Source organism: Vigna unguiculata, chromosome 7 (assembly GCF_004118075.2).
Source record: "Vigna unguiculata cultivar IT97K-499-35 chromosome 7, ASM411807v1, whole genome shotgun sequence".
NCBI lineage: Eukaryota > Viridiplantae > Streptophyta > Magnoliopsida > Fabales > Fabaceae > Vigna > Vigna unguiculata.
The window spans coordinates 21,856,130-21,882,382 of NC_040285.1; the positions used below are offsets into that span (position 1 = coordinate 21,856,130).

The 26,253-nt window shown below is 30.9% G+C and overlaps 1 protein-coding gene across 1 annotated transcript; it reads left to right on the forward strand.

The window, feature by feature from the left end:
- The first annotated feature begins 12,599 nt into the window (after positions 1-12,599).
- LOC114190233 lies at positions 12,600-24,995 on the forward strand. Its single transcript, XM_028079035.1, has 27 exons — positions 12,600-12,818; positions 12,956-13,169; positions 13,278-13,408; positions 16,638-16,754; positions 17,021-17,167; positions 17,390-18,072; positions 18,276-18,397; positions 18,479-18,570; positions 18,750-18,969; positions 19,096-19,162; positions 19,796-19,944; positions 20,049-20,122; positions 20,206-20,370; positions 20,477-20,548; positions 20,755-20,856; positions 20,942-21,031; positions 21,499-21,574; positions 21,687-21,783; positions 21,863-21,932; positions 22,082-22,261; positions 22,376-22,498; positions 22,586-22,669; positions 23,301-23,485; positions 23,576-23,714; positions 23,813-23,872; positions 24,029-24,133; positions 24,518-24,995. Exons 1-27 carry the CDS (start codon positions 12,732-12,734, stop codon positions 24,629-24,631), a joined length of 3,765 nt encoding a protein of 1,254 aa, XP_027934836.1. The 5' UTR covers positions 12,600-12,731; the 3' UTR covers positions 24,632-24,995.
- Positions 24,996-26,253: the final 1,258 nt, after the last annotated feature.

Sequence of the window (26,253 nt, forward strand, 5' to 3'; positions counted from 1 at the left end):
TACATAGTTGTTGAGAAATGTGTCTTTTCTTAATTTTAGTAATACTTGTCCTTGATTGTTATTTGGGTTATTCTAGTTTTCAATTAGATAAGTGATTCAGCAATTAAATTAAGTAATTGTTTAAAAAGTTAGTCACTAATTCAATTAGTGAGGACTATTACGGTCATAGTTATTTAACTACTATGTTTTTTTGTTTACCCGTAACTAATATAGACAACCGAAAGTGTTTTTAATTTTAGTTGCAATTTTTATATTCTAAAAAATATTTAAAACTTAGTTAGAAATTCTTGCGGTTAAAATTTTGGTCGTTAATTTATTGGAAAGTAATTTATCTAAAATTACTATTTTGGTTGTTTTTATTACCAATTATCTTATTTAAGAAAATAAAGTGTATACATTTTAATAATTGTAAAATTAATTGATGTTATTAATATATATATATATATATATATATTAATAAGACGTTTATTTTTTCATCAAATTCAATTAAATATTTATTATAAATTAATTGGACATGAAGAATGAAGAGGAAGCCGCAACGACCACAATGACAATTGTAGTAGAGGATATAATAATTGTATAGTCAATAATAAAAATGATAATGATAGTGAGAGAGACAACAATGGTAAAGACACAAGAGGGGGAGGAGGAAAAGGAAGAGAAAGAGGATGAGTTAGAAACAACATATGTAATGGTAACGAATGTAGCAATGAACACAATAATATTAATGATAGTGTAAGAAGAGGGGAGAATATGAATAATATTAAATCACATGATATTTACCAACAGAAAGAGTCGTAATTACTAACATATAATTATCAACAAATATTGGTTATCGATAATTACTAATATATTTTTTTGTTTGTCAACAAAATTTAACAACTAACAGTTTATCAGCAAGTTTTTATAATTAATAAATCGTTGGTAATTTTGATATGCTCGTGAATTTTTGTTTATCAATAAATCTTGTCAATCAATAAATTCATTTTCTTTTTTCAATTTAATGAACTATATTAGCCTAAAAGTAAGTTATGGGAGTTGTTTTTTTATTTATTTTGTAAATACTTTTCTTTTATTATAATAGATCATTATTTTAATTTAAAAATAGTTAAGTTTAAGAAAGTGGGCTGATTGGAAAATGGTTAAATTTAAAATAACCAATAGTTAAATAAATTTTTAATTAAAAAACCATCTATTTAAAGAATACAAATGAATATATATATATATATATATATATATATATATATATATATATATATATATATATGTGTACATTAAATAAAAGAATTCCCGTAAAATAAATTATATAAATTTGTGATTAGTATGTAATAATCATAAATTATATTAAATATAATATATTAAAATGGTTGTTTATTAATTTTAAATTAGAACCACTAGAAAATAGTACAATAACATTTTTAAAATATAATATGCATTAGAATAAATTAATCATATAAACATAATATTGCGAAGATAAAGTAACCAACTAGAATACAATGATTGAGTGGTATTTTAAGTAATTTTGAAAATTTTCTCCAAAACAATTTATATAAAATAAACAAAAAAGTTTTATGAAAGAAAACAAAGGTTAAAAATTATAATTCTAAATTCTAAGTATAAGAAAAAAATGTTATTATACTAGTTTATTTTTTATATGAGACAAGATACATAGTCCATTAACAAATATTATTGTTTACTAATAAAAAATAACAGTATTAATTTTGTTTTTTAATCAAGAATCACATGATCTTAGTATATAAATATATATATATATATATATATATATATATATATATAAATTTACTTTATATTTTTTTAAAAATAAATGTATTTAATACAGTATATGCATGTTTTAAAAACTCGTATAAGTGATTATATAATTTTACTGTTTATTAACTTTTAATTACATAAATATTTTAATTATATAATGTCATTAAATTAATATATAAAATAAATTATTAAGAATAAAATAGAATAAATAAAAAATAGAGAAAGTAATTGCTGATAAGTAAAAGAAAATAACTGTTAAAATACTTTTATAAAAAAATATGTAAAAATAACTGTTATTTTAAAAAAAATTATTAAATAATTTATTTTAAAAGATAAAATAAAAATAAAAATAATAATCCTTTTATATATATATATATATATATATATATTTATTTATTTATTCTGGAGTAAATTAACAAAACCTTTTATTTAATGGTATAGTAATTTGGGTGTTTGCTCAAACTTGAAAGTTGAATTTACATTAAACACACTTATTGAACACTTTTTTTTTTGTAAGGCAATGGAAAATTCTATTGTTAAATTGAATTGAATCAGTTGTCACCAAATCAAATCAACTACTAACTACTAAACTAAATTCCACCATTGTTTATAGAAAGATTCACACATGGCTCCGAAATTACATTTGCCGTTATAACTTTTTAATATGCTCTATTATCAAGATAAATATATAATTATACAAAACAATGACAAAGATGCCAATCAATTACTGTGTTAATATGACATCCCATTTAAATAGATTAAGTCTACTAAATAAGCATCGCATAATTATGATAATAAGAAACAATCAGAGGAAACAGAACACGTATAAAAATGCTATTACAGTTATCCATAAGGGTACTTAAAAGGAACTTAGGCATACCACCATGCCAAGAACGAAACAAGGACAAAACGTTAACTGTCTTGCAAAAGGGTCACCTCTATAGCAGGAAATCATAAAAGAGAGGGGCATTAAAGCTATGAAGGCTACTAAGAGGGCTATTAATGACTGCTCCAAACTACACAGCACCGCTACCACCAGCAGATCCACCTCCTAAGCTCTTTCCATCTACTCCCACCGTAGGGTGATCATAGCAAAAGGAAAAGAATCACGGCAAAGCATACACAATAACGAAAGGGTAAGTTAGAGTAATTTAAAATTTACATGGCATAGCAGACCAGTACTTAAACAGTTCAAGCATGTCAACACAGTGAGCACAGCGAATCATGTTATCACAGACAGGCAGGACACTATGACTCAATTATCCGGATAAATATACTAAGATCGAATTCATCGGACGCTTGCACTTGCGGTGGCCTCTACTGTTCTGCAGAGCCATTGCCAATGGGTTTCACCCTACCACGCACAAGATTAGCCTTCAAGCATCTAAGGCCATTATCCTGCCCAAGACTAAGGCCTCCCGCTACTCTCACCACTTGGGTCAGTTTGCTCTACCTGAGACTCACTGACCCTTTAGAGTTTCGGGATGCGATCCTTACTTGAATCCATATCTTAATATATACACTACACACCACCATGGGGTCTCCCCATGAGACTCATGGAATTACGCCTATCACATACAAATTTCATGTCTCTCATCCCACAACCACCACTTTCATCTCATACATCAAATTCTCATTTCACCCAATCATCATGTACAATTCAATGCCATCACTCATACCAAACATATCAATTTCGTTCATAAAACCCAAACACCCCCAGCATATTCACGTACATCATATTTAGGAGGAATAATCCAGACAATACATGCCACAAATCATCCAAACAGTCAATAAAACAGTGCACACACTCACAAACTCGCTCAGGCAAGGGGCTGGCCTCACTCAAACAGTGGGCTCTCGCCTAGGCGAGACATGCAACAGGGGGTTTTCACGAACTCTCGCTCAGGTGAGACCTCCTCGCCTGAGCGAGACATGGCGTCGCTCAAAACGTGGACTGGTCGCCTAGGCGAGCGTTCGAGGCAGAACCTTAGGCGAGTCTTTGATACTCTTGCCTAGGCGAGACGAGCTCGCTCGGGCGAGAATATCAGATCTCCCCCACTGTTCCACGAGTGAAATCCCCAGAAACAAACCACATCAAGCATTTTAACGCCAATTCACACAATTACACACATCCTCCAGTCATTTCATGCATAACAGTAGTGGAAACAAGCACATGCAGCAAAAGAGACGAAAAGCCTAGCTCCCCTTACCTCTATTTTGGAGTACCAAAAGCAACCACCCCTATCTATGAGGTATCGCAGCTACAAGGACTAGAGTAGAGCTGAAATAAGAAGATCCAAACCAAAACGGGGTTAGGAGATCGAACCCTGATATACCCAATGCGCTCAACAGCAAAAAAAAGGAGAAGAATTAAACTAAAGCTCTAGAGTTCGACTTACCAGGAGTACAAGATGGTTTATGCTAGCTTGGAGATAGGAGATGATACGTGCCCTAACAGAGCTTTGCTTCGTAGAGGGAGACAGGAGGGGGCTCTGTTTTTGAAAACCCAGGCAGAGAGAAATGAGGAAACAGAAAGGGTATGGGGGGTTCCACAGTTGGGCTGGCCTTGGGCCTACGAAAAGGCCAGGCCCAAGAGTTATAACTGTAAAAAGGGGTTTACAGTTACTATTATTATCGGTTGGTAAAATTGTTGCTGTATAATTTCTTTTTTATAAAAAATACACTTAATTGCAAAAATAATCGTTATATAAGTACTTCTAGAATTCATTTGACAAATGTAGTAGTTATTTTACTTTTTCTAATGCATGTACGAAACTCTTTTTAATTTTTTAAACATATTATATTAGAATAATGAAATAAATTTGCTATATGAAAATAGGACATTTTAAAAATAAATTTATCTTTTTTACAGAAAAGGCTTCGTTCTAATCAAATTTTAGTATGCATGAGTTTAATTCCCATTAAAAATAAATAAAGTTTGAGTCCCGCCAATTTATAAATATAGCTCTCAACTTTTTAAAAAAATATTCAATTTAATTTTTTAATTGTTTAAAAATGTTCATTTTTAATTTTTTTTAATTTAGTTACTCAATTTAAAATTTTGGTTTAATTTAATCATTTTATTTTCTAAAACAATTCAAATTTGTCCTCTTCGATTTGAGACAAAATTAGTAATTAAGTTTAATTACAATTTATATATACATATTAAGTTTTTTTTTTATAATTTAAACATCAAATCACTTCACTTAAACACTCAAATTATTTTCTTTTTTGTATTCACTCCGTTCTTTATTCCAATAGTTTTTTATTAGAAAAATTGTCCAAGGCCTACCCTTTCTTAAATCAAATTGTGAATATTATGTCAGAAATACTAGTACTCTTTTTAATTTAGGTGGAGTAATTTGACGTATAAATTCTAAAAAAGGTAGCATGTATATATAAGGAATAATTAAACTTAATTACTAATTTGGTCTCAAATTAGAGATGACAAAATTGAATCGTTTTAAGAAATAAAGACTAAATTAAATAAAAAATTTAAATAGAGAGACTAAATTGAAAGTTTGAAAAAAAAATTAAACCTTTTTAAACAATGGGAAGATCAAATTGAACATTTTTAAAAAATTGGAAAACTAAATTGAACAAAAAATAATAAGGAAACCAAAATGAAAAAAAAATAGAGAACTAAATCACAAATTAAGTCTCTATTTTGATATAGGGTCTTTAAAAGACTTTTTCTTTTATGATTTGTTCGTGTGGAACCTGTAAAAAATACTTTATAGAATTCAATGTTGTTTGGTTAAACAATGAGAATAGAAAAATAGAGGGAGTAACAACTTTAAACCATTTACATCCAATAAAAAAAATGTTTTGGATAACTCATGTAAAACCCCCACAAAAACACAAATATTATATTCTCTTCTTCTTTTTTTCTATTTTCTTCCTTATTTCTAAAATTTTACCTTCAATATTTATCTTTTTCAATATATATATATATATATATATATATATATATATATATATATATATATCCTATGAGATTTTTTATACATAATAAGTTTTTATTTGCTCTACAATTTATTTTTCTCTTATTTTTCCTGTGACTTTATCATCAATGTTAGTGGGGTTAGTCAACGAAAGTGGTCCTGTCAATTTGTCTTATCACATACTAAATTTTTATTACATTTAGATACATTTTTCTAGGTCTCTGAGTTCTTAGTACCCTTATTTCTTAGTTTTGTTTGGAAATTTACTTTAAAAATACATATTTCAAGTAGGGAAAACTAACTTTTTTTTACTAATGTTGTGAATTAAACGAGTTGTGGTTTTTTATTTTTTTAGTGGATTATAAAACAAGAGTGACGTTGAATATTGATGTTGATTGAGTTTTATGTAGAATATGTCATATGTGATATTTGTGTGGTCGTGTTTTTGGTTATCTGATTTAGTGGATTGTAAAAGAGTAGTGAATATTAATGTTAATTGAATTTTTTGCTGAATATAATATATGTTATATTTGTATGGTTACGTGAACAGTAATCCTTTAAGATATATCAATTGAATCAATTTATTCTATGTGAGATTAACTCTTGAACTAAATGTAGAGTTTTTGGCATGATAAATGAGTAAAAACACTAAAATAGAACCAAGTTAAGTATTTGATACATATATGAAACCTATAATATTATGCAAACTCGTTAGGCAGGTAAAACCCTCATTGAGAAAAATTATTTTATGAAAAATTAAAAGAGCTCAAGATGGTTGGATTGTTGGGCAAGTCAAATCTAATTGGACAAGTCTTTCCCAACATTTGGAGTCACAGGATGAGCCATACTCTCACTCAACGAAACAATGTATACAAAATACCTTAGTGTCCATTTGTTAGGTGAGTAGAATTTTTGTTGGACAAGCCAAAATTCACCTATTGTGTTAAGGCCTTTGGGTAAATGTCTATATGTACTTAATGTTATGAGCATGCCAATGATGGCTAAGCGAAATAGTATTTCATGAATTCTATATAAATAAGTTTTAAAATGTTAAAATTCATTTATATTTTACTATTTTGTTATATTTTATTAATATATTGTGTTTATACATTACATTGTACTTGGACATTATAAATCTATTGTGTTGGAGGAGGGGGAGAAGATGGATTTGAGTGGATTAGAGGATGAAATTTATGTTGTTTACTTGAAGAGATTTAGAAGTGAAAATGAGTGAATTTAGAAATAAAATTTGTGAAAATTTCTTAGTGATTTGATTGATTTGATAAATTAAAAATTAAGTTTAATTGAAAGAAAAAAAATTACCAAATTGCCCTCGATTTGGAAAGTAATATAAAATTATATTTAGATGAGTTAGATTTATTTTATAAAGAATATTTAATGAATAAATTAGAAAAAAATAATTATCATAATAAAAACAAAACAAAATATAATATATTTACATATCGATTTATTTTTTGTAAACATTTTAAAAATTTGGAGTATTAATTATTATTGTAAGTATAATTTTAAAAGTCATATTTTTACATTATTATCATAATTATCTAACATTATTAACGATGATTTGCATCATTAATTTACATAAATTAAGAAAACAAGCACGTGAATAAACTTGAATTAAGAAAAAAAAAAGGTATTACGGTAATCTTACACAAATCACCTTCAAATATCACATATGAGAGAGGATGAGAAAATAATAGAATCCCTCAATTCCTTATTTTTCCCTTCTCTCAAATTCCTACAAGTGAATACCTAAGTCACCCGCAAATCATTCCTCTCCTTCTCTTCTAAATAATAAATACTCTCAACTGAACACAATGAAAATACATAAAAAATTTATCACATCTCTCACTAATATACATTATTTATCTCAAAATTTAAATGCTAATAAATCAATTAATTGAACTGAATTTCTAATGAAATTGTAATTTTTATATTATTATCTTGTTATAAATTTATATTTAATAGTCTACCATTGCATTTATTATCTTGGTGATGACATATTATCAGTGTACCGTGTACATGAATAAATATATGGACAGGTATAAAAACACCATTTACGAGACTTTGAAAATTTATTTTTGTCTCTTTCTTTATATATATATATATATATATATATATATATATATATATATATATATAATATTTTGTTTAAAGATGTTACCTCATAAGCACATATGTCACATTATTATCTTCTCTAAACATTGACAAATAATAAACTTAAAAAAAATCAATATTATTTACAAGATTTACATTTAAAGTATTATAGATATATTTTTATTTCTTTTATAAAACACACAATTTAATATTATAAAAAATAATAAAATATAAAAACAAATATAATAAAGAATGAAATTTTTTATTAAGATATTTTTTTATTATCTTTTGAGTTTTAGATTGTACTTATCCTTTATTATCATTTGTTTTTGAAGAAAAAAAACTTACACCCAAATTCACTATTTCTTTTTTATAATTTCTCATGTCTTTTTTCATTTTTGAAGAAAAAAAACTTTATTATTTCACTTGAAATACTAGGTGTATTTTGGTGTATAATATAAATCAAATAATATAAACAGATATAACAATTTACTGTTTATATGTTAAATTAGTAAAATAATAACAATACATTGTCTGATAATACCAAATATTCTATGGTATTAAGGAATATCATGTCATAATCAAACTTTCGAGGTTTACTGGTAGATATATATATATATATATATATATATATATATATATATATATATATATATGGTTAATATATAATTATTTGCACCAACAAATATATTTCAGGATATTTTTCAACCACTTTATGACAATCAAACTGAATGAACCTTATTGGGCCGCAACGTTATTCTATTATATCTATTTATTGTAGATAGAACAAAATATGAATAATAAGGTTGTCTTTTTAAGTCTTATATTAAAATTTCACATTGGTTTGGATGATTCCAACCACTCAATTCATCTAAATAGATTGGATTAATTTTGTTCCATCGAGTCAATTCAAGAACTTATTGAAAAGTTTTATATATATATATATATATATATATATATATATATATATATATATATATATATATATATATATTCATATATAGGTTATGGATATAGTCATCGAAAGATTGTAGTTCTATATAGTTATATGACACTAGTCTTATACATATAAGATCTTTGACACCATTTTAATCCAAAAACTTTCGATCCATGAAAATAATACGACAAAAAGTTTATTATTTAACAATTTAACAATTTATTAATTTAATTTCTTTTAATTTCACTACTTAATTTACATTTATATTATTGATTTAGTTTACTTACAATATATCTTTTTAAAATATTATATAAAATCTAAAAATATATGAAAATGACCTCTTTAAAATAACTTTTGAAAAGTTTAACGTAATTCACTCAAATCAATTTAATCAATTAAAAATAAATTGAAGTTATTTGTTTTGAAAAAAAACATGTCACTGATAGTAGCATGGTGAAGAAGCACTCTAAAGTCTGACAAGAAACGGGATTATTAGAGATAAACACAAAATACACCTACATCATAATTTGTTAAATTATTTTTATATAATTGAAATGTGATTTTTCTGAAAACTAATCTTATGTATAATTATTCTGAGCTTGACTAATTTATGGCTTTAACTATTTTAAATTAAAAGTTTTATTTTATTTTCTTAAATATAATGTGAAAATTGAATACAGTCACACAAACATGTCTTTACCTATGATTACCGAGTCTATGCTAGTTGATAAAATGAGAGTCAGCTTGACTAATCACAGAAGAAGTTGACGATTTGCCTATAATTTGGTCTACCATATTTATTTATTTCTTACTTTTCTTTTATTTTGTAAATACATTTAAAATTATATTTAATGATATAATTTTTCAATAAATTAATTTTAGGTTTAATTATGTCTGTAGTCCCCATTTTCGGAACAAAATCTCAATTTGATCTCTATATTTTTTTTTTATTTCAATTTGGTCTTTGTTTTGGGAAATTTGATCTCAATTTAATAATTTATGGTAGTGGTACAATAACAACGTTAGATGTGGTGACACGTGTCAGTTCCTGAATTTTTTGATTATTTATTTATTTTTTTGAATTAAAAAAAAAGCGACGTGTTAATGCTATGTGCCAGTATTATACTAGGGGTCATTTCCTCATTCTCAATTTGATCATGTATTTTAATTTTTGTCTCAATTTAGTCACTATTTTTGTAAAAATAGTGCAATTTCGTCCCTTTATAAATTGAAACACAAGTTAATTTTTATATAAATTATATAAAAATATTTTTATTGAATTTGATATTTTTATTCAAATTGATATTTTTATTATATATTTTTAACATAACTACGTTTATTTAAATTTGTGTTTCACATTCAACTTTACTTAAAATTGTTTTCAAATTTTAAATTTATATATTTTTTATTGTTACATGAACTAGTTAAAATTATTTTAAAAATTTTAAAAATTATTATTTTTATATCAATTCAAACATTTGTGTAAAAATTTTGAACTTTACACATTTTAAAAATATAAAATTATTTGAAATATAAATTCAAATAAGAAAACAATATTAAAGTACGATATAATGAAATATCAGTATAATTTATGAATTTTTTTCTATTAACATTGTTTTCTATTAATAATTTTAAAAATAATTTTAAATAAAGTTCAATGTAAAATATTAATTAAATAAACTTATTTTTGTTACAAATATTTACTTGAAATATCAATTTTTGTAGAAATATTTGTGTACATTTACATAGAAAATAGATTTGATTTCAATCTGGAGAGGGACAAAATTACTCAATTTTTACAAAACTTGAGACTAAATTGAGACAAAAATTAAAATAAAAGGACCAAATTAAGATAATGAAGATGACACCTGACATATAAGTGACATATGTAATTGTTATTGTCACATCCCTCTATTACTGCCACGTGACACGATGACAACTTGACACGTGACATGATAACAACTTGACATGTGACAAATTTTTTTATTTAAAAAAATAATAATAAAGAAAAAATAAAAAAAATAAAAAACTCAAAAAAGCTAGGAATTGACACGTAGTATTCTCTTTAACGGTAGTATTATACCACTAACGGAAGAGATCAAATTGAGAAAAAAAAAAGAATTAAATTGAGATTTTACAACGAAGATCGAGACAAAAAATATAATTAAATCTTAATTTTATAAAATTTAAAATTAGTGTGTTAAAAGTAACGAGGAAGTGGGTCTTGTAACCTAACTGCTTGGTTGGCCGCGTCACACATCATGCATGTATATGTGTTTTTTTTTTTTTTTTTTTAAGTTTTCTTATCTCTTAAATACTTTCTCTCTCCGTGAAGTCCAAACAAAACTTGTTTTGTTCTAGCAGGTACTACCATAAATTTCACCAACCCACAAATTTCCATTTTTGCAAATAACAAATCCCTCATTCCTAATTCTTTTTCTTTACCCAATTATATATATATATATATATATATATATATTAATGTTGTCAAAATAAAAAATAATGATTATTGTTGTTATAGAAGTAATATTGTATTATATATTATATATTTCATTAACAATTATTAGACATGTAGACATGTGTTGTGAACTTAGAAAAGGATAATTATTATAATCATAAAATTAATATTATTTTGTAGATTACATATTTCATTAATAAGTATTACACATATGTACACGTGTACATGTTTAATATTTTTATTAATGAAACTAGCATAAACATAAACTTAATGTTATTGTTTGTGTATATATTTTTTAAATATTTTTGATATTATATTAGTAAGTAATAATATTGTAATATTATTAAGTTAATTTATAAATTAAAATCATATTTATTAAAAATAAAGTGAAGTATATCAAAATATATAAAAAAATCATTGATAAATAAAGAAAAAGAGAAGAAACAAAGATAACCGATTTTATAAAAAAATTTGTAAAAGTAACGATCAATTTTTAAAAATTTAATAAATTATTATATTTAAAAGATAAAATTAATATTTTGAAATATAAATAGGAAAATTCTCTTTCTTTATATATTGTTATAAATATTATATATATATATATATATATATATATATATATATATATAAACAATATTATTTTTATGATGATAATAATTATAATTAATTTTTTATGTTAATAACATTGATATATGTGACTTTAATTTGTTTTAATAACAATTATAAATTTATCATTTATTAATGTATAAAATGTGTGTTGGATGTGTTATATCCTGCATCATAAATTTATACCAGAGATAATCAATATTAATATTCACCACAACATAGTTCTATCAGATATTTTTAATTATTTTAAAATAATATGAATTACTAACTTTTTTTTTTGAAAAAATAGCTAATATATTAAAGAATCTTTTGAAGAAATATTTTAGTCCTTAAGTAACATTACCATTACAAAACTATTAATTTTCTTAATTCCAGTAAATTAGACCATTAAGTCCTATAAATAAAACAAAAGAATATTTTGATATAGCTTTTAAAATTTCAAAATGCATTAAGATGACATGACATAATGAAAATGTAATCTCAATCTTCAACGTAAAAAGTTGAATTTTTATTCCTCACGTGGTAAAAAAAAATTATATTCAGAGCATCTCCTAAAGAAAATCAATAATTAAAATTGTAGCGATTCAGAAAATTCAGTTTTTATTGTTTAGCAGTGTGTACTTAAGTAAAATCTGATGGTAATTAGAATGAAAAGTGAAGAAAGTAATGATACATTACTATTTATAATTAGATAATTCTATAACAACGTGCTAAAATTATTGTATACCTTATATTATTGTTATTTTGTATTGATTGATTATCCCACAATAACATTAAAAGCAGCAAAGCACAAACCTTAACAAAATTTACATGATCTGCCCCAATCATTCTTAGTCATAGCCTGGCTCTCTCATCTTCCCCCGAAAAGGACCGTCCTCAGAACCCTCCACAACCCACCACCATGGTCGAAACCAGACGCAGCAGCTCCTCCTCTTCCAAGCGCTCTCTCTCTTCCTCCTCTCCCCCCAACAACACCAAAAGATCCAAGGTACAATCTTTACTCTTTCCCCGCTACCCACGGCTCGGTTTTTTGTGTCAATTCCCCCTTTCCTCATATGGGGATTCCATTTTAATCTCAATTCGAGATGGGTGTCCCGTCTTGACCGATTCTCTGTGGTGACGCAGGTGTCCGAGGATTCCTCATCAACAACCGTGCCCTCCGTAGCTCCGGTCAACGAATCTGGACCCGCCAATGAATCTGCCGAACCGGAGCTGCGGCCCTCTGATCTGCCCGATACGGCGTCGTTGAAGGCCGTCGATGGGTGTGATGCGATTTCGCCTGATAAATCTCCGTCTACACCTGTGGAGGGGGAGGCTTTGGTGTCCCCTCAGTGTCTAGGTAAGGAAATTACTACCTTTTTCGCTCGGGTTTCATATCGGGTTGTTGGTTCTGTGCATGCATGTGGTTTTCAGATTGGTGAGATTTATGAATTTGTGGGAAATTAAGGTGAAACAGCGGAGAAATCGAAGGGGGCTGGGGCGGCGGCGACTGTGTCCGCGGGCGGTCGGTCGAAGAAACGCCCTACGAAATTGAACCCCAAGGTTGCGTGGGCAAAGCTCCTTTCACAGTGTTCTCAGGTTTGTTTTTGTTGTTCTTAGTTGGGTTTTTACCATGCTTGCTTGTTTTGGGTTGTGTGTGTCTCTGAGTGATTTAGTTTTCAAATTTCGCAAGATGAATACATCGCAATTTTGACCTTCGAAGTTTTCTTTTGTTAAGAATAGTGATTTTGGTGGTTCCGGAGCTGTTGTGTTTGTGTTTGTGTTTGTTTACTCTTGTATGGATAGATGCTTAATACTTTTCACATTTCACACATAGTTTTCAATCCCACAGTGTCACGGATTGACTGACATCTAAACTTCTATAGTGGGATAGCTGGAAACGGGAGACCCCTTAATGCTAGGGAAATAATTTATACCACACATATGTAATTGCTAAAAGATAAAAGAATTACCAGAAACTAAAAAACATTTTTATAATTAACCAGTGTAGTCAAATAGCGACTATATGCTATATAGTGCTCTTGTTGCAGAATTTCTTGGATCTGCAATCACAGTGCAACTTTTGCTATTTGCCTGCAATGCTCTCTGCTGTATGATATAGCAGAGAATTGATTTTCCGCTATCTGCAACTGTTATCATTGGATGAATGAGGGAAGGAAACAATTGAAGATTGTAAGTACAAAAAAATAATTTATACTACCATTATTTAATTTGCTTGAACATATAAAAGTTACCAAAAAACAAAGATACATATCATAATTAATCACTGTTAAATAGCTTCTGTAGTGGGTGCTATAGCATATTGCACTATTGGCTAGTTGAATTCCTTGAACCCATGGTTGTTATGGTGTGTGCTGCAATGGTGTCATGGTTGTGGCATGTCTCCTGCATCCTCTTGTCATCTCTAGTGAGTCTCTGGCCAATTGAACTTTATGGTTAATATCATACCAAATTTTATTCGATTTATATTTGTTTGCATGCAACTTGAATTTTTTATACATATATTTCACTCGGTATGTGATTTCTGTTATTTTTTCGTTGATGATATGAGCTATATTTTATAGCAGATTATTGGCTTTTCTGTTTTCTGGGATCCACAATTGCACTAAAATAATCAAAAGTCGAACTTGCACACAAGTGAGTGACAAAACTCAAGGAACATATGTGCACCAAATTTAGAACATATCTCTCAAATTAAATGTTAAAACTGCAAATAAATAAGAAAGAGTTCTGAAATGTGATGTGTGAAATGACGCTTGGCTAGAAACAATTTCAGTGCTGTGGATTACGAGAAACACTACTGGGCTCTGTGAATGTCTGGAAAGCAAAGAGGTCTTACCCTACTTGAGTTTTTTGGTCTCAACTCTCAAATGCAAGTGCAAAGCTGCATTTAATCTTGAATCACAAACACAGATTTGCTGGTTTAAAACATGGGGTAATGGAAAAATTACCGGAAGGGTTACTTGAATGGTGGACGAAACAGTGGGTGAATAGAAGATTTTTGTAGACATCCATCTCAAGAGTGACGGTTTTCCAGGATAGTGTCTGTACTTTGCAGGCATGTATGTTCTGCTATCAGTAAATGATTGCGGCACAGAACCACTCCAATGACTTACTGATCACTATGATTCTGGGCTCTGAAATTATTCAAGCCTTCTCATATTTTCTAAATACTGCAGGATGCATAGTTGACTGTTGCGTAATTACTGCCTGAAGTATTTATCATACTATACTGAATAATTACGCCTATCTCCTGAGTTTGTTATTGGTGAAAATTATGTTAGAAACATATGTAAACCATGGGGTAACTTGTCTCAGGCCAACGTTACCAAAAAGTAAAAGATTCTCCAGTCTCCTCCCCTTCACCAAAACAGTTTGAACTGTAGCCCTGCAACTGCACACTTTTAATCACAACTTTGTCAAAGAAAGAGGGGAGAGGATCATAATTCATTGCTGGAAATCTAGTTAGGAAACAAGCCATATGTTGTCTTAGAGTTTATGGTAAGGATGTGTCTGTAAAGCAGAGAGTTTTCGTCTCCTATGTAATAAGGGTTTTAGCTACAAGGCTATACCTTGGTTTTTTTGCCTTTGATCTCCATTATGAACATCTTCCACCTCAGAAAGCTCATAGGGTAAGGGGTGGTGGAAGCGAATACAGATTCCTCATAAGGGGTGACACCCATATGAGGCAAACCACTCTTGAAGTTTTAATCAGCTGCCGCCATGGGGGAAGGGAACTTGGACTTTTGGGTTGTAAAAGGTGTTTCCTTTTCCCGTTGTGTGCTGCTATACATGCATATGTGCCCAAAGTAAGGAAAGAGAGGGTTGAGGGAGGGTATCAAGGAAAGTAAAAGGAAAATGATCATTGAGGAAAGAAGGAAGGAAATGTGAGTAGGAAGACAAAGGGGTGTTGTTTTGTGACATTGGAGGTGCTGCTATCCAGTAGACATTGGAGAAAGGGAAGTAAGTTTGCAGATTGAGAAGGACATGAAAATGGGTGTTGTTTCATGAGATGCAGGTGAAGGAAGCAGTGATGCTATTTTACCTGGCTGTGGGGCAGTGATTACAAGGTGGTGACTGGACGAAGTGTTTTTGCAGAATTTAGAGTAGAGATACAAATAATTTAACAGGAAGCTTAATCTCTCAAACAAGAGGTTGTTTATCATAATAAGCGATAATGTTATGGGAGGTTTGTTTAATTAGCACCAAGTTAAGATTGAAAGGAGATGCCTTAGTTGTCCAGGGCTCTTATTTGATAGTAAGAGCTAATTACTTGACTCACTTTGTTTGGCATACAATTGTCTTAAATTATGACAATCCATGCAGAATAAGTAAATTAGTTGGATTGGATGTGATTAATAGCAAAACAAATCAATATTGACATACTTTTACTTTGGGGTTGAATCTAGGAAATTTGGGATATCGAGTCATTTTGTGCATTACCTAGAGCAGATTTTGTTTTTTACTGTATGTCACAAATTTCATTTGGTAGATATGTCTTAACAGGACACCTGGTTCTATTGCAATTACATATTCAATTTATAAGGTGTTTCTTTAACTGTGCAGAACAGATTTGGAGTAGTTTGATGAAAACAAATATTGTATTTGATTTTCTTTTTGAAAAAATATTGTTGATGGTAGACTTGTGTAGTATTCATGTATATTTTGAGGTTTGTTCTATTTGCTGTTGGATTAAAATGGGGAGGGGGGAGTCTGAGCTGGTTTATGTTTGTTTTCTTAAAGATTCCATTTCTTATGCACTATTATATATTTGGAATTAATCTTTTTGCTATTTATCCTTTTCCAGAATCCTCATGTGTCCATTAGTGATCTTAGCTTCACTGTTGGTCAAGGTCGTAATTGTAATTTATGGCTTAAAGATCCCACTGTTGGTAATATGTTGTGCAAGTTGAGCCACATAGAGGTAGAGTTTCCTCTTTTGTCTTTCAAAACTTGAAATGATCAGTTGAATAGCTAATTATCCATCTGCTTTCCAGCTTTATCATGACAAATAGTCATTTCTCAAACAAAAAAGAACCTATTTTAGACTTTTGATTAAAGATATTAATGAAATGAAGTAGTTTTGTTTTGGATGCTTCATAAAATTATTCACTCTAAAGAAAAGTACTATTAAGCATTTCAGTGGATTTTTAAGATTACTGACCATGAATGTTGTTGGACTCTGCACAGCGTGGAGGCTCGTCTGTTGCATTACTTGAAATCACAGGGGGCAAAGGTTCTATTCAAGTTAATGGCAGAACTCATCGAAAGAATACCCGTTTGATTTTAAGTGGAGGAGATGAGGTGGTCTTTGGTTCTTCTGGCAAGCATGCTTATGTATCCTTTACATATGGTTCTATTAGAAGAATTTATCTGTTTTCCATCTACTTCCTGTTGCTCCTTCCTTCTTTCATTGCATGCTTATGTGATCACTTACATTGTACAAGGATATCAGTTAGTCATGTCATGTGTTCTGCTTATTCACTATTAAGCTGCTGTTTTTTTCCATTCCTAAATTTCTTTTGTTTATGTATTATGTGTCCTTAACACTGAATTCAGATCTTTCAGCAGCTCACAAATAACAATATTAGTCATGCTGGTATACCTTCTTCTGTGAGTATTTTAGAAGCCCAGAGTGCTCCTATAAATGGAACACAAGTTGAAGCTAGATCTGGTGACCCTTCTGCCGTTGCTGGAGCTTCAATATTGGCCTCTTTATCTAATCTTCATAAAGACTTATCTCTCCTTTCATCTCCTGCTAAAAGTGGAAAGAATGTGCAACAGAACACTGACATTTCATCACTACCTTCTGGCAATGGGGATGATGTGCCTGACAGTGAAATGAAGGATGCCACCACTAAAGATGTACCATCATCTGGAGTTTTCTCTGCTGACAAAACTGTTCTAGCATCCTCTAACACTGTTAATGAAAATCCCAGTCTTGACGCAACTGAAGTTGACACAACTGTGGATGCTGATGTTGGGAAGGTAGCTGCTGCTACATATGAATTAAGGCCATTACTGCGCATGCTTGCTGGCTCATGTCCTGAACTTGATTTAAGTTGTGGCATTAATAAGATATTGGAAGAGCGAAGGGAATTAAGAGAACTCCTTAAAGATGTTGATACCCCAACAATATTGGCTTCAACCAGGCGGCAAGCATTCAAGGACAGTTTAGAACAGAGAATTCTCAAATCTGAGGATATTGATGTCTCTTTTGAAACTTTCCCCTATTATCTGAGGTGCATACAATTACTTGTTATCAAGTTATCTCTTCATTGTTCTGTCTGAACTACAAGGCCCGTATGGTCACAATTATATTTGAACTAAGGCTATGTTGGTATTCTTTGTTTTTAAAGTAGTGGGTTGAATTGCTTGTAGTTACTGGCACGATTGAGGAGAGATAATTTATGGTTACTTAGTTATGATGTTTTGTATTATGCAGTGATACAACAAAGAGTGTTTTGATCGCTTCTACATTTATTCATTTGAAGTGCGATGGTTTTTCAAAATATGCTTCCGACCTCCCATCAGTGTCTCCGCGAATATTGCTATCTGGTCCTGCAGGTGGTTTACATAATTATTGTTTATGCTTCTACTTCCCCCTTTTGTGATAGAATAATGATATCTTTTATGATTCTTGTGTAGGTTCGGAAATATATCAAGAGACTTTGTGCAAGGCACTAGCGAAGCATTTTGGTGCCAGGCTACTGATTGTGGATTCCCTTTCATTGCCCGGTGTATGTTTTATTAGACATTCTTCCTTTGTTGTTGAGATTTTTCAAAATCTCCTTACCAGTCTAAAGTATTTCCTAATCATGGTGTTTACTGGGATTGTTTGCTAGATTCTGTTGAGATGGTTGTTTGGTCAATCAGGATTAATGTACACTTATTCTTAATTAAGCAATTGGTTTTTCAGGGAGCACCTGCAAAAGAATTAGATTCTGCTAAAGAAAGTTCCAGACCTGAAAGGCCATCTGTGTTTGCCAAGAGAAGTTCCCAGACTGCCACATTACATCACAAGAAACCAGCGTCTAGTGTTGACGCTGAAATTATAGGTGGATCCACGCTAAGTTCTCAAGCTATGCTGAAGCAAGAGGTTTCCACTGCATCATCAAAAGGGACTTCTCTTAAAGAGGGTATGCTGTTGTGCCCTAGATATAAGCATTGATCTGCAAATTTACTTCCCATTGTCTTTTTGCATTACAATGAATGCATGGTGACATTTTTTGTCTTTAATGACATGTTGCTTTCTAAATTTGCAGGTGATAGAGTAAAATTTGTTGGGAATTTTCCTTCTGCCGTCTCGGCACTACCAAATTATCCTTCAAGGTAATTTGTTTAATGGAATAGTTATACTTAAAATATTTTTACAACCATGAGTAATAAAGGTTGATCTATGAATTATTAGATTTTTATTTTGTTCTTTTTTATATTGAAGGATGTACATAAAAACTGTTTTAGTATGGCTTGAGAAAGCATGCTAAACTTTTAGTAAAGTGCAATGGGATTTTAGTGGCAGTTCTCATTTGCAGAGGTTATAACTTCAGAAAGAATCACACTTTTTTGGCAAAAAGGAAAATAAATACTTTCACTCTGGAGCCGTTTCTTAGTACTTCATTTCTGATATTTTTGTGTTTTTGTTGTTCATCCTTTTGTATTTAACTGAAGCTAAATTCACTTTGAGCTCCAGATTTACTGTGTTATGGGTTTTTTATGGATTTTTCTCTGGTTCATTGCTCCTAGGCTCCTAGCTATTCAGAAGGTGTTTCAATTTCTGTTATACTTACTAACTAGAGAGCTTTGATGTTTTTGAAATTTCATTTTCACATTTTTAAATATCTGTTTATGTTAATATTTTAACCTCCTGCAAATTTTTTATATTTAATCTTTTGGTTAAGTTTTGTTATTTTTTATTTTTTATTTTTTGGAAATGAAGAGTTTAATTCTTTCTATATTGGTCAGGGGACCAAGCTATGGCTCCCGGGGTAAAGTTATGCTTGCTTTTGAAGATAATGGGTCTTCAAAAATTGGGGTTAGGTTTGATAAATCAATTCCAGATGGCAATGATCTTGGAGGCCTTTGTGAAGATGATAGAGGGTTCTTTTGTTCGGGTAATTCACTATGTTTGATTGAAATTTTGTTGCTTTATCTGCGTATTAGCATATTCTATGCTATTATTTTAGCACATATAATTTATTGAAGATTTAAACTGCAGCAAATCATTTACTACGGGTAGATGGCTCCGGAGGGGATGATACGGACAAAGTTGCAATAAATGATATCTTCGAGGTTGTCCCAATTCGTTACTGGTTGAAAAGATGCTTCTATTCTTAAAGAAGTACATTTAACATTCCTCTTTGCTTTGTGCATAGGTTACCTCTAATCAGAGTAAAAGTGGTCCATTAGTGTTGTTCATAAAAGATATAGAGAAGACAATGGTTGGGAACTATGAAGTTTTGAAAAATAAATTTGAAAGCTTGCCACCAAATGTTATCGTTATTGGCTCTCATACTATGCTTGACAATAGAAAGGAGAAGGTACTGTCTCATTATTGTATTTTATCTAGCATTACATTCTCAGGGTATCTTGATTACGGGAATGTTTTTGCTGCTTTATCTAATTGCTGCATGGTTATGCTTCCAGACCCAACCTGGTGGCCTTCTATTTACCAAGTTTGGGAGCAATCAGACAGCACTACTCGATCTTGCCTTCCCGGTAAAGAGTCACTGCCCTTGCACTTCTTACCTTGATTTAAAGCATGCATATTTCTAGCTTGGAAGTTACAGCGCTTGTCTTCTGTACCTTCATTATTCCTTCCTTGGATATAGATCTAAATCCTTGTTAATATCGTTATAGCTTGGTTGTTTATGGTTCTTTAAGGAATTAATTATAAACCCAGCACCATTTCTTCCTTTTTTTAGGATAACTTTAGTAGACTACATGATCGGAGCAAAGAAACCCCTAAAGTAATGAAGCAACTTGGGCGCCTTTTCCCAAACAAAGTGACAATACAGCTGCCTCAGGTATGAAGTCACATTGTCTACATTTGAAATTTATTCCATTGCTATTTACAGTTCATGTATTCATATTATGTCTAAACTTCTACAGGATGAGGGTTTACTTTCCGATTGGAAGCAACAACTAGAACGTGATATTGAAACTATGAAAGCTCAGTCCAATATTGTCAGCGTTCGCACGGTGAGTCCAGCAACACATGTTAATTTTTATGTGCTTGTTTTCTATTTTAATTTTAATATTTGTTATGCTTCCTTCCACTTCATGCTAGGGGATAAGATTTTTTGTTATATTTTATGATTGCCCTTGTTGCTGCATTTTTTCTGCATTTTTCAATTTTTTCAGCGGTTTGTGGTTAGGTGTTATTTGCCTTTGGAATATGTGGCATTACTTGCATTGCCTGAGAAATTTTCCCAACTGGCTTATTAATGTTCTACGTACGTCATTCAAAATGTTGTTTATGTGGATAATTTTTTGTTTCCTGTCACTTCAAGCCTGCCTGTCTTGCTTCACATGGCCAACTACTGCTAACAAAATGATTCCTTGATGTTCATTTTTTAAGCATTGTGTGTGACTTAAGTTTTCTTTATTAGATACTAACATTTCTTTGCCATTGTCAAACATCTGATAAGATTCTTCTAATGATTCAGGTTCTCAATAGGATTGGATTGGATTGCCCTGACCTTGAGACTCTGTGCATCAAAGATCAAACCCTAGCTACTGAAAGTCAGTTTCTTTGTTCTTTTTTTCTGTTATGTATAGATTTTTTTCCCAACTGAATGAGAGCTGAGATTTGCTGTCTTATTATTGATCATATCCTTGCAACTCCATTTTCTAGGTGTGGAGAAGATCGTTGGCTGGGCTATAAGTTACCATTTTATGCATTCATCCGAAGCTTCTACCAAAGATTCTAAGCTTGTGATATCTGCAGAAAGGTTTTATTCTTTATTTTTGGGCGTGTTGCTTTTCTTGTAACAGTATTTTTATTGACACAACTTTCGTTTTACTGTGCAGCATTAACTATGGGCTTAACATTCTACATGGCATTCAAAATGAGAACAAAAGCTTGAAAAAATCACTCAAGGTAGTTTAACACTAGATATTAAAAGCTTAAGCCTTTTATCATAATTTCTTGAGGAGATATTTTGCTTTGCTGGTATCCATCTGGTTTCCTTACTTTGGCATGGTTTGAATTATGGAACAGTTACCTGTATTTTTTATTTGTTTTTCCAGGATGTGGTTACTGAGAATGAGTTTGAGAAGAAGCTTCTTGCTGATGTTATTCCACCAACTGATATTGGGGTCACATTTGATGATATTGGAGCTTTAGAAAATGTAAAGGACACCTTGAAGGAATTGGTTATGCTTCCTCTTCAGAGGCCTGAATTATTTTGCAAAGGACAGCTCACAAAGGTGAATAGATTTCCGTTTTAGTTGCTTTAAATGAGGACTTGTGGAACACGTTTTTTAAGTAGATCATATTCATATAATGTGTGTAGCACCTCATTTTAATTACTTTGGATGTAGCCTTGCAAGGGAATATTGCTTTTTGGCCCCCCTGGAACAGGAAAAACAATGCTTGCAAAGGCTGTAGCTACTGAAGCTGGAGCAAATTTCATTAACATTTCAATGTCCAGCATTACTTCAAAGGTACTGATGTGCAAATTTCTTTTTTGTTATGTTGTGTATTTCCTTGTATGTCTTAGTGACAAAAAGCCATGGTTTTGTTTACTGCAGTGGTTTGGTGAAGGAGAAAAATATGTAAAAGCAGTTTTTTCTCTGGCCAGCAAAATTGCTCCAAGTGTTATTTTTGTTGATGAGGTTGGTTTATAATGTCATTTGTTTATCTTATTTTCCTTCGTTTTAAATAAATTTTGAGTCCCTTCCCTTCTGTATGACCCTTTGTTGGACTATTTTAAGAAGATATGATCAAATGGAGAAAAGCAAAGTTACGGTCAATATAATGATATTAAAGGGATATGCAAAAAGGAGTTCGTGTCTTACAATGCAAAGTTACAGTCATTTGTTGTAGACATTATTAAAAGGGGTGGACCTCTTAGGCTTTGCTAAGCTGAAGTAGAGTGACAATGGTGTTCGGAAAGCTGGAACCGTGATTATGTAAGCTTGATACATTGGGTTGAAGAGGAGGGTGGGTTGTGATTTGTTATGAACTTCTAGCAGTTCCAAATCAAAATTTCTGGACTTAGCTGATTCTTTTTTACTGAATTGATTGGTCATGTTGTTTTTGTGATTATTTTCTATAGCAGCTATTCTTCAATTGAGCTATAAGTTTCTGATTTCCAACTTAATTTTCTTTGAACATTCTAAAATACCAGGCAAATGAAAAACTGGCTGAATTTGGAGACCTGCATATTTAAATCCTGTCAATTTTTAGGGTAGCAAGTATGGTTTTTCTTAGTTGCAATATCATCTTGTTGATTTGTCATGGCAGGTTGATAGTATGCTAGGAAGACGTGAAAACCCCAGTGAGCATGAGGCTATGCGAAAAATGAAAAATGAGTTTATGGTTAATTGGGATGGTTTGCGTACTAAAGATAAAGAGCGGGTACTTGTTCTTGCTGCTACAAACAGGCCTTTTGATCTTGATGAGGCTGTTATTAGACGGCTTCCAAGACGGTGAGCATGTTATGTTTATTGTTAACTTGTATTTCCATGTTTTACAAATGACATCCATTCTAATGCAGGTTTTTCTTTTTTATTATGTAGATTGATGGTTAATTTGCCAGATGCTCCAAACAGAGAAAAAATTCTCAGAGTCATTTTAGCGAAAGAAGATCTGGCACCTGATGTTGATTTTGAAGCAATGGCTAATATGACTGATGGATACTCTGGGAGTGATCTAAAGGTTGTATTTCTATATATTTTTCATTTCTTTCTTGGTTCCTGGAGAAGGTAACATTCAATTCTGCAGAAAGTATTCTCACTGTTATCTTTTGATTGCAGAACCTTTGTGTCACAGCAGCTCACTGCCCAATACGAGAGATCTTAGAGAAAGAAAAGAAGGTCAGTGACACACAGCAAAAAACTATCTACCTAGCTTTCTCTCATACTGAAATATCTGTTCAGTGCTAAATATAACCCAGTGCATCATAATGTGCTTCTATAATAGTCCATGGATTGGTGCTCTCTTTCCTCACTTTGACATGATTTGTCTTTCAGGAGAAAAGCTTAGCACTATCTGAGAACAAACCTTTACCTGGATTGTCTGGCAGCTCCGACATTCGGCCTTTGAAGATTGATGATTTTAGATATGCACATGAGCAGGTATATTAATTTCATTTCCATTGTCATTTATTTTTAAATAATGTGTTCACTTTGATGTATATGGTGTTCCTTTTTGTATTATTGGTGGATGACATATATAACAAAGAGTGTAATCCAGCTAGTGAAACCATCCAATTTTTGTTAGAAATTAAATTTGGAGGTTGGCTCGGGGGTGAGTAAAATTTTAATGGCCCTTATTAGATGTTTATGGTGGATGGAACGTTGGGCAAATGATACTGAATCTGACACATTGAACATTAAGCTATCTCTGTATATTGTTGGATTGGATTACAAAATGGGTTTAGTTTTTCATGTTGATGATGCATTGCTTGGTAGAGTCCTTTTTGTGCTTTTATATATAATGTTTGATGTATTTTGGTGCAGGTGTGTGCGAGCGTGTCATCAGAGTCAACAAATATGAATGAACTACTCCAATGGAATGACCTCTATGGAGAAGGAGGATCAAGAAAAATGAGATCTTTGAGCTATTTCATGTAAAGGTTTCTCTGTATAGCATTTGTTGCTTTTAGGCTATTCTTCTATCACCACCACCTAAATGGTGCAACAACAAGGTCAGCAGTGTCCTGTTGATGTGGAAATCCCATCATTGGTTCTGCCTCTCTATTGTATTATATCATCATAGGTTTTCTTTCTCCTTTTTCCAACCCTCACCATCCTCCAAATTTTTTCATATATTAGTAGAATTTGTTGACGATTTCACCTGAGATAAAAGCTTAATATAGGTTCTCTGCTCATCCAACTCTCCCTCTTATTCTTGCCCTGTTCGGGCTGTCTGTTTGTACAATCAAGTTTTTTTTCTCTCGTAAAAGTAAAATAAAATGATTTTTATTTATTTGTTCTATAACATGTAGCTTTGTTGCATTGTATCTCTGATTTGCAGTTTGTGCTGTATGTATGAATGCTAACTAATTTTTTAATGTCATGTAAATGAACATGTGGGAATTGTGCTTGAATGCCTATTATTGTGAATAATGAAATTTACTTGATGGGAGACAAGAGTTTTGAGTATGATAGTGATTTAGGATTATCTTGTTTCATTTAGAAGATTATTAAATATGGTGATGATTGATTAAGAAAACTAAGGAAATCTTTACTGGACATTAAGATGGCAAGTTATCTAAATGTGAAGGATTCTTTCCAAGGTTCTAAAGAAGAGAAGAATGGATTGATTCAAAACAAATAAGAGTGTACAACACATAAAAAGAGTAAAATCCAAGTCATACACACAAAGGAAGAAGAAAGTATAAAATGGAAAGGAAATGAATGATAAAGATGTGAGAAGCATGCCAATACAAGGTTAGGCTAGATAAAGTTATGACAATCTTGAAAATGAGTGGATGTGTGCCGTCACTTGAATCAAGATTTAAAAAGCATTCACTTTCTAGGGGGGTAGATTCTCACAATGGTTAACACACAAAGGTGTTTAATTTTTCCAAAATGTTCAACCCTTAGAGGTCTCCTTAAATAGAAGTGTCTAAGGGCCTCTTAGCAAGAACAAATAAGCTAAAAGGGATTACAATGTAAATAACAAAACATAGAGTCTAGAAAGTAGGTCAACAAAAAAGCACATGAACACATTCTAAAAGCCTTTTTGGCCCAGACAATGTGGATGTTCCTTTTAGATGTTTTTAGACTTCTTGGTGGCCAAGGCATGTGGTCATCCTTTCTAGATGTTTCTAGAAAGCTTTGCTCATTCTCTTTCTTCCATATGTGCTTTCCAAAAGTCATCTAAATGCGTCACTTGTCCTTCCTTGTCCCACCTTTTAATGAACTTATAAAGAAGTTAAATTTGAATTAACATGTTGGCTTTAGGATAAGCTAATCCTTTGAGTCAACAAGTCAACTTAAAGTCAAGGTCAACAAGTCAACTTAAAAATAGTCAACCAAGCTAACTTAGTGGAATTTTAAACTAAATAAAGGAAGGGATCAAGGAACTCCCTTTCTTCTAAGCATGTGTCATGGGTCATCATCCTTGGTAGATAGATACTGATTTTCAAGAAGTGTTATGTATGTTTAGAGATATTGAATCTAAAATTTGCACATGTGCAATGGCAAGAAAATATTTCAGTAACATTTTTGACAAAATGGAATTCATTCAA

Bases quoted from the DNA above. Each gene is read 5' to 3' on its own strand.
- LOC114190233 (XM_028079035.1), top strand. From the start codon at position 12,732: ATGGTCGAAACCAGACGCAGCAGCTCCTCCTCTTCCAAGCGCTCTCTC. The intron at 21,575-21,686 runs GTCAGTTTCTTT...TCCATTTTCTAG, and splicing joins TCAAACCCTAGCTACTGAAA to GTGTGGAGAAGATCGTTGGC. The intron at 24,134-24,517 runs GTATATTAATTT...ATTTTGGTGCAG, and splicing joins TTAGATATGCACATGAGCAG to GTGTGTGCGAGCGTGTCATC.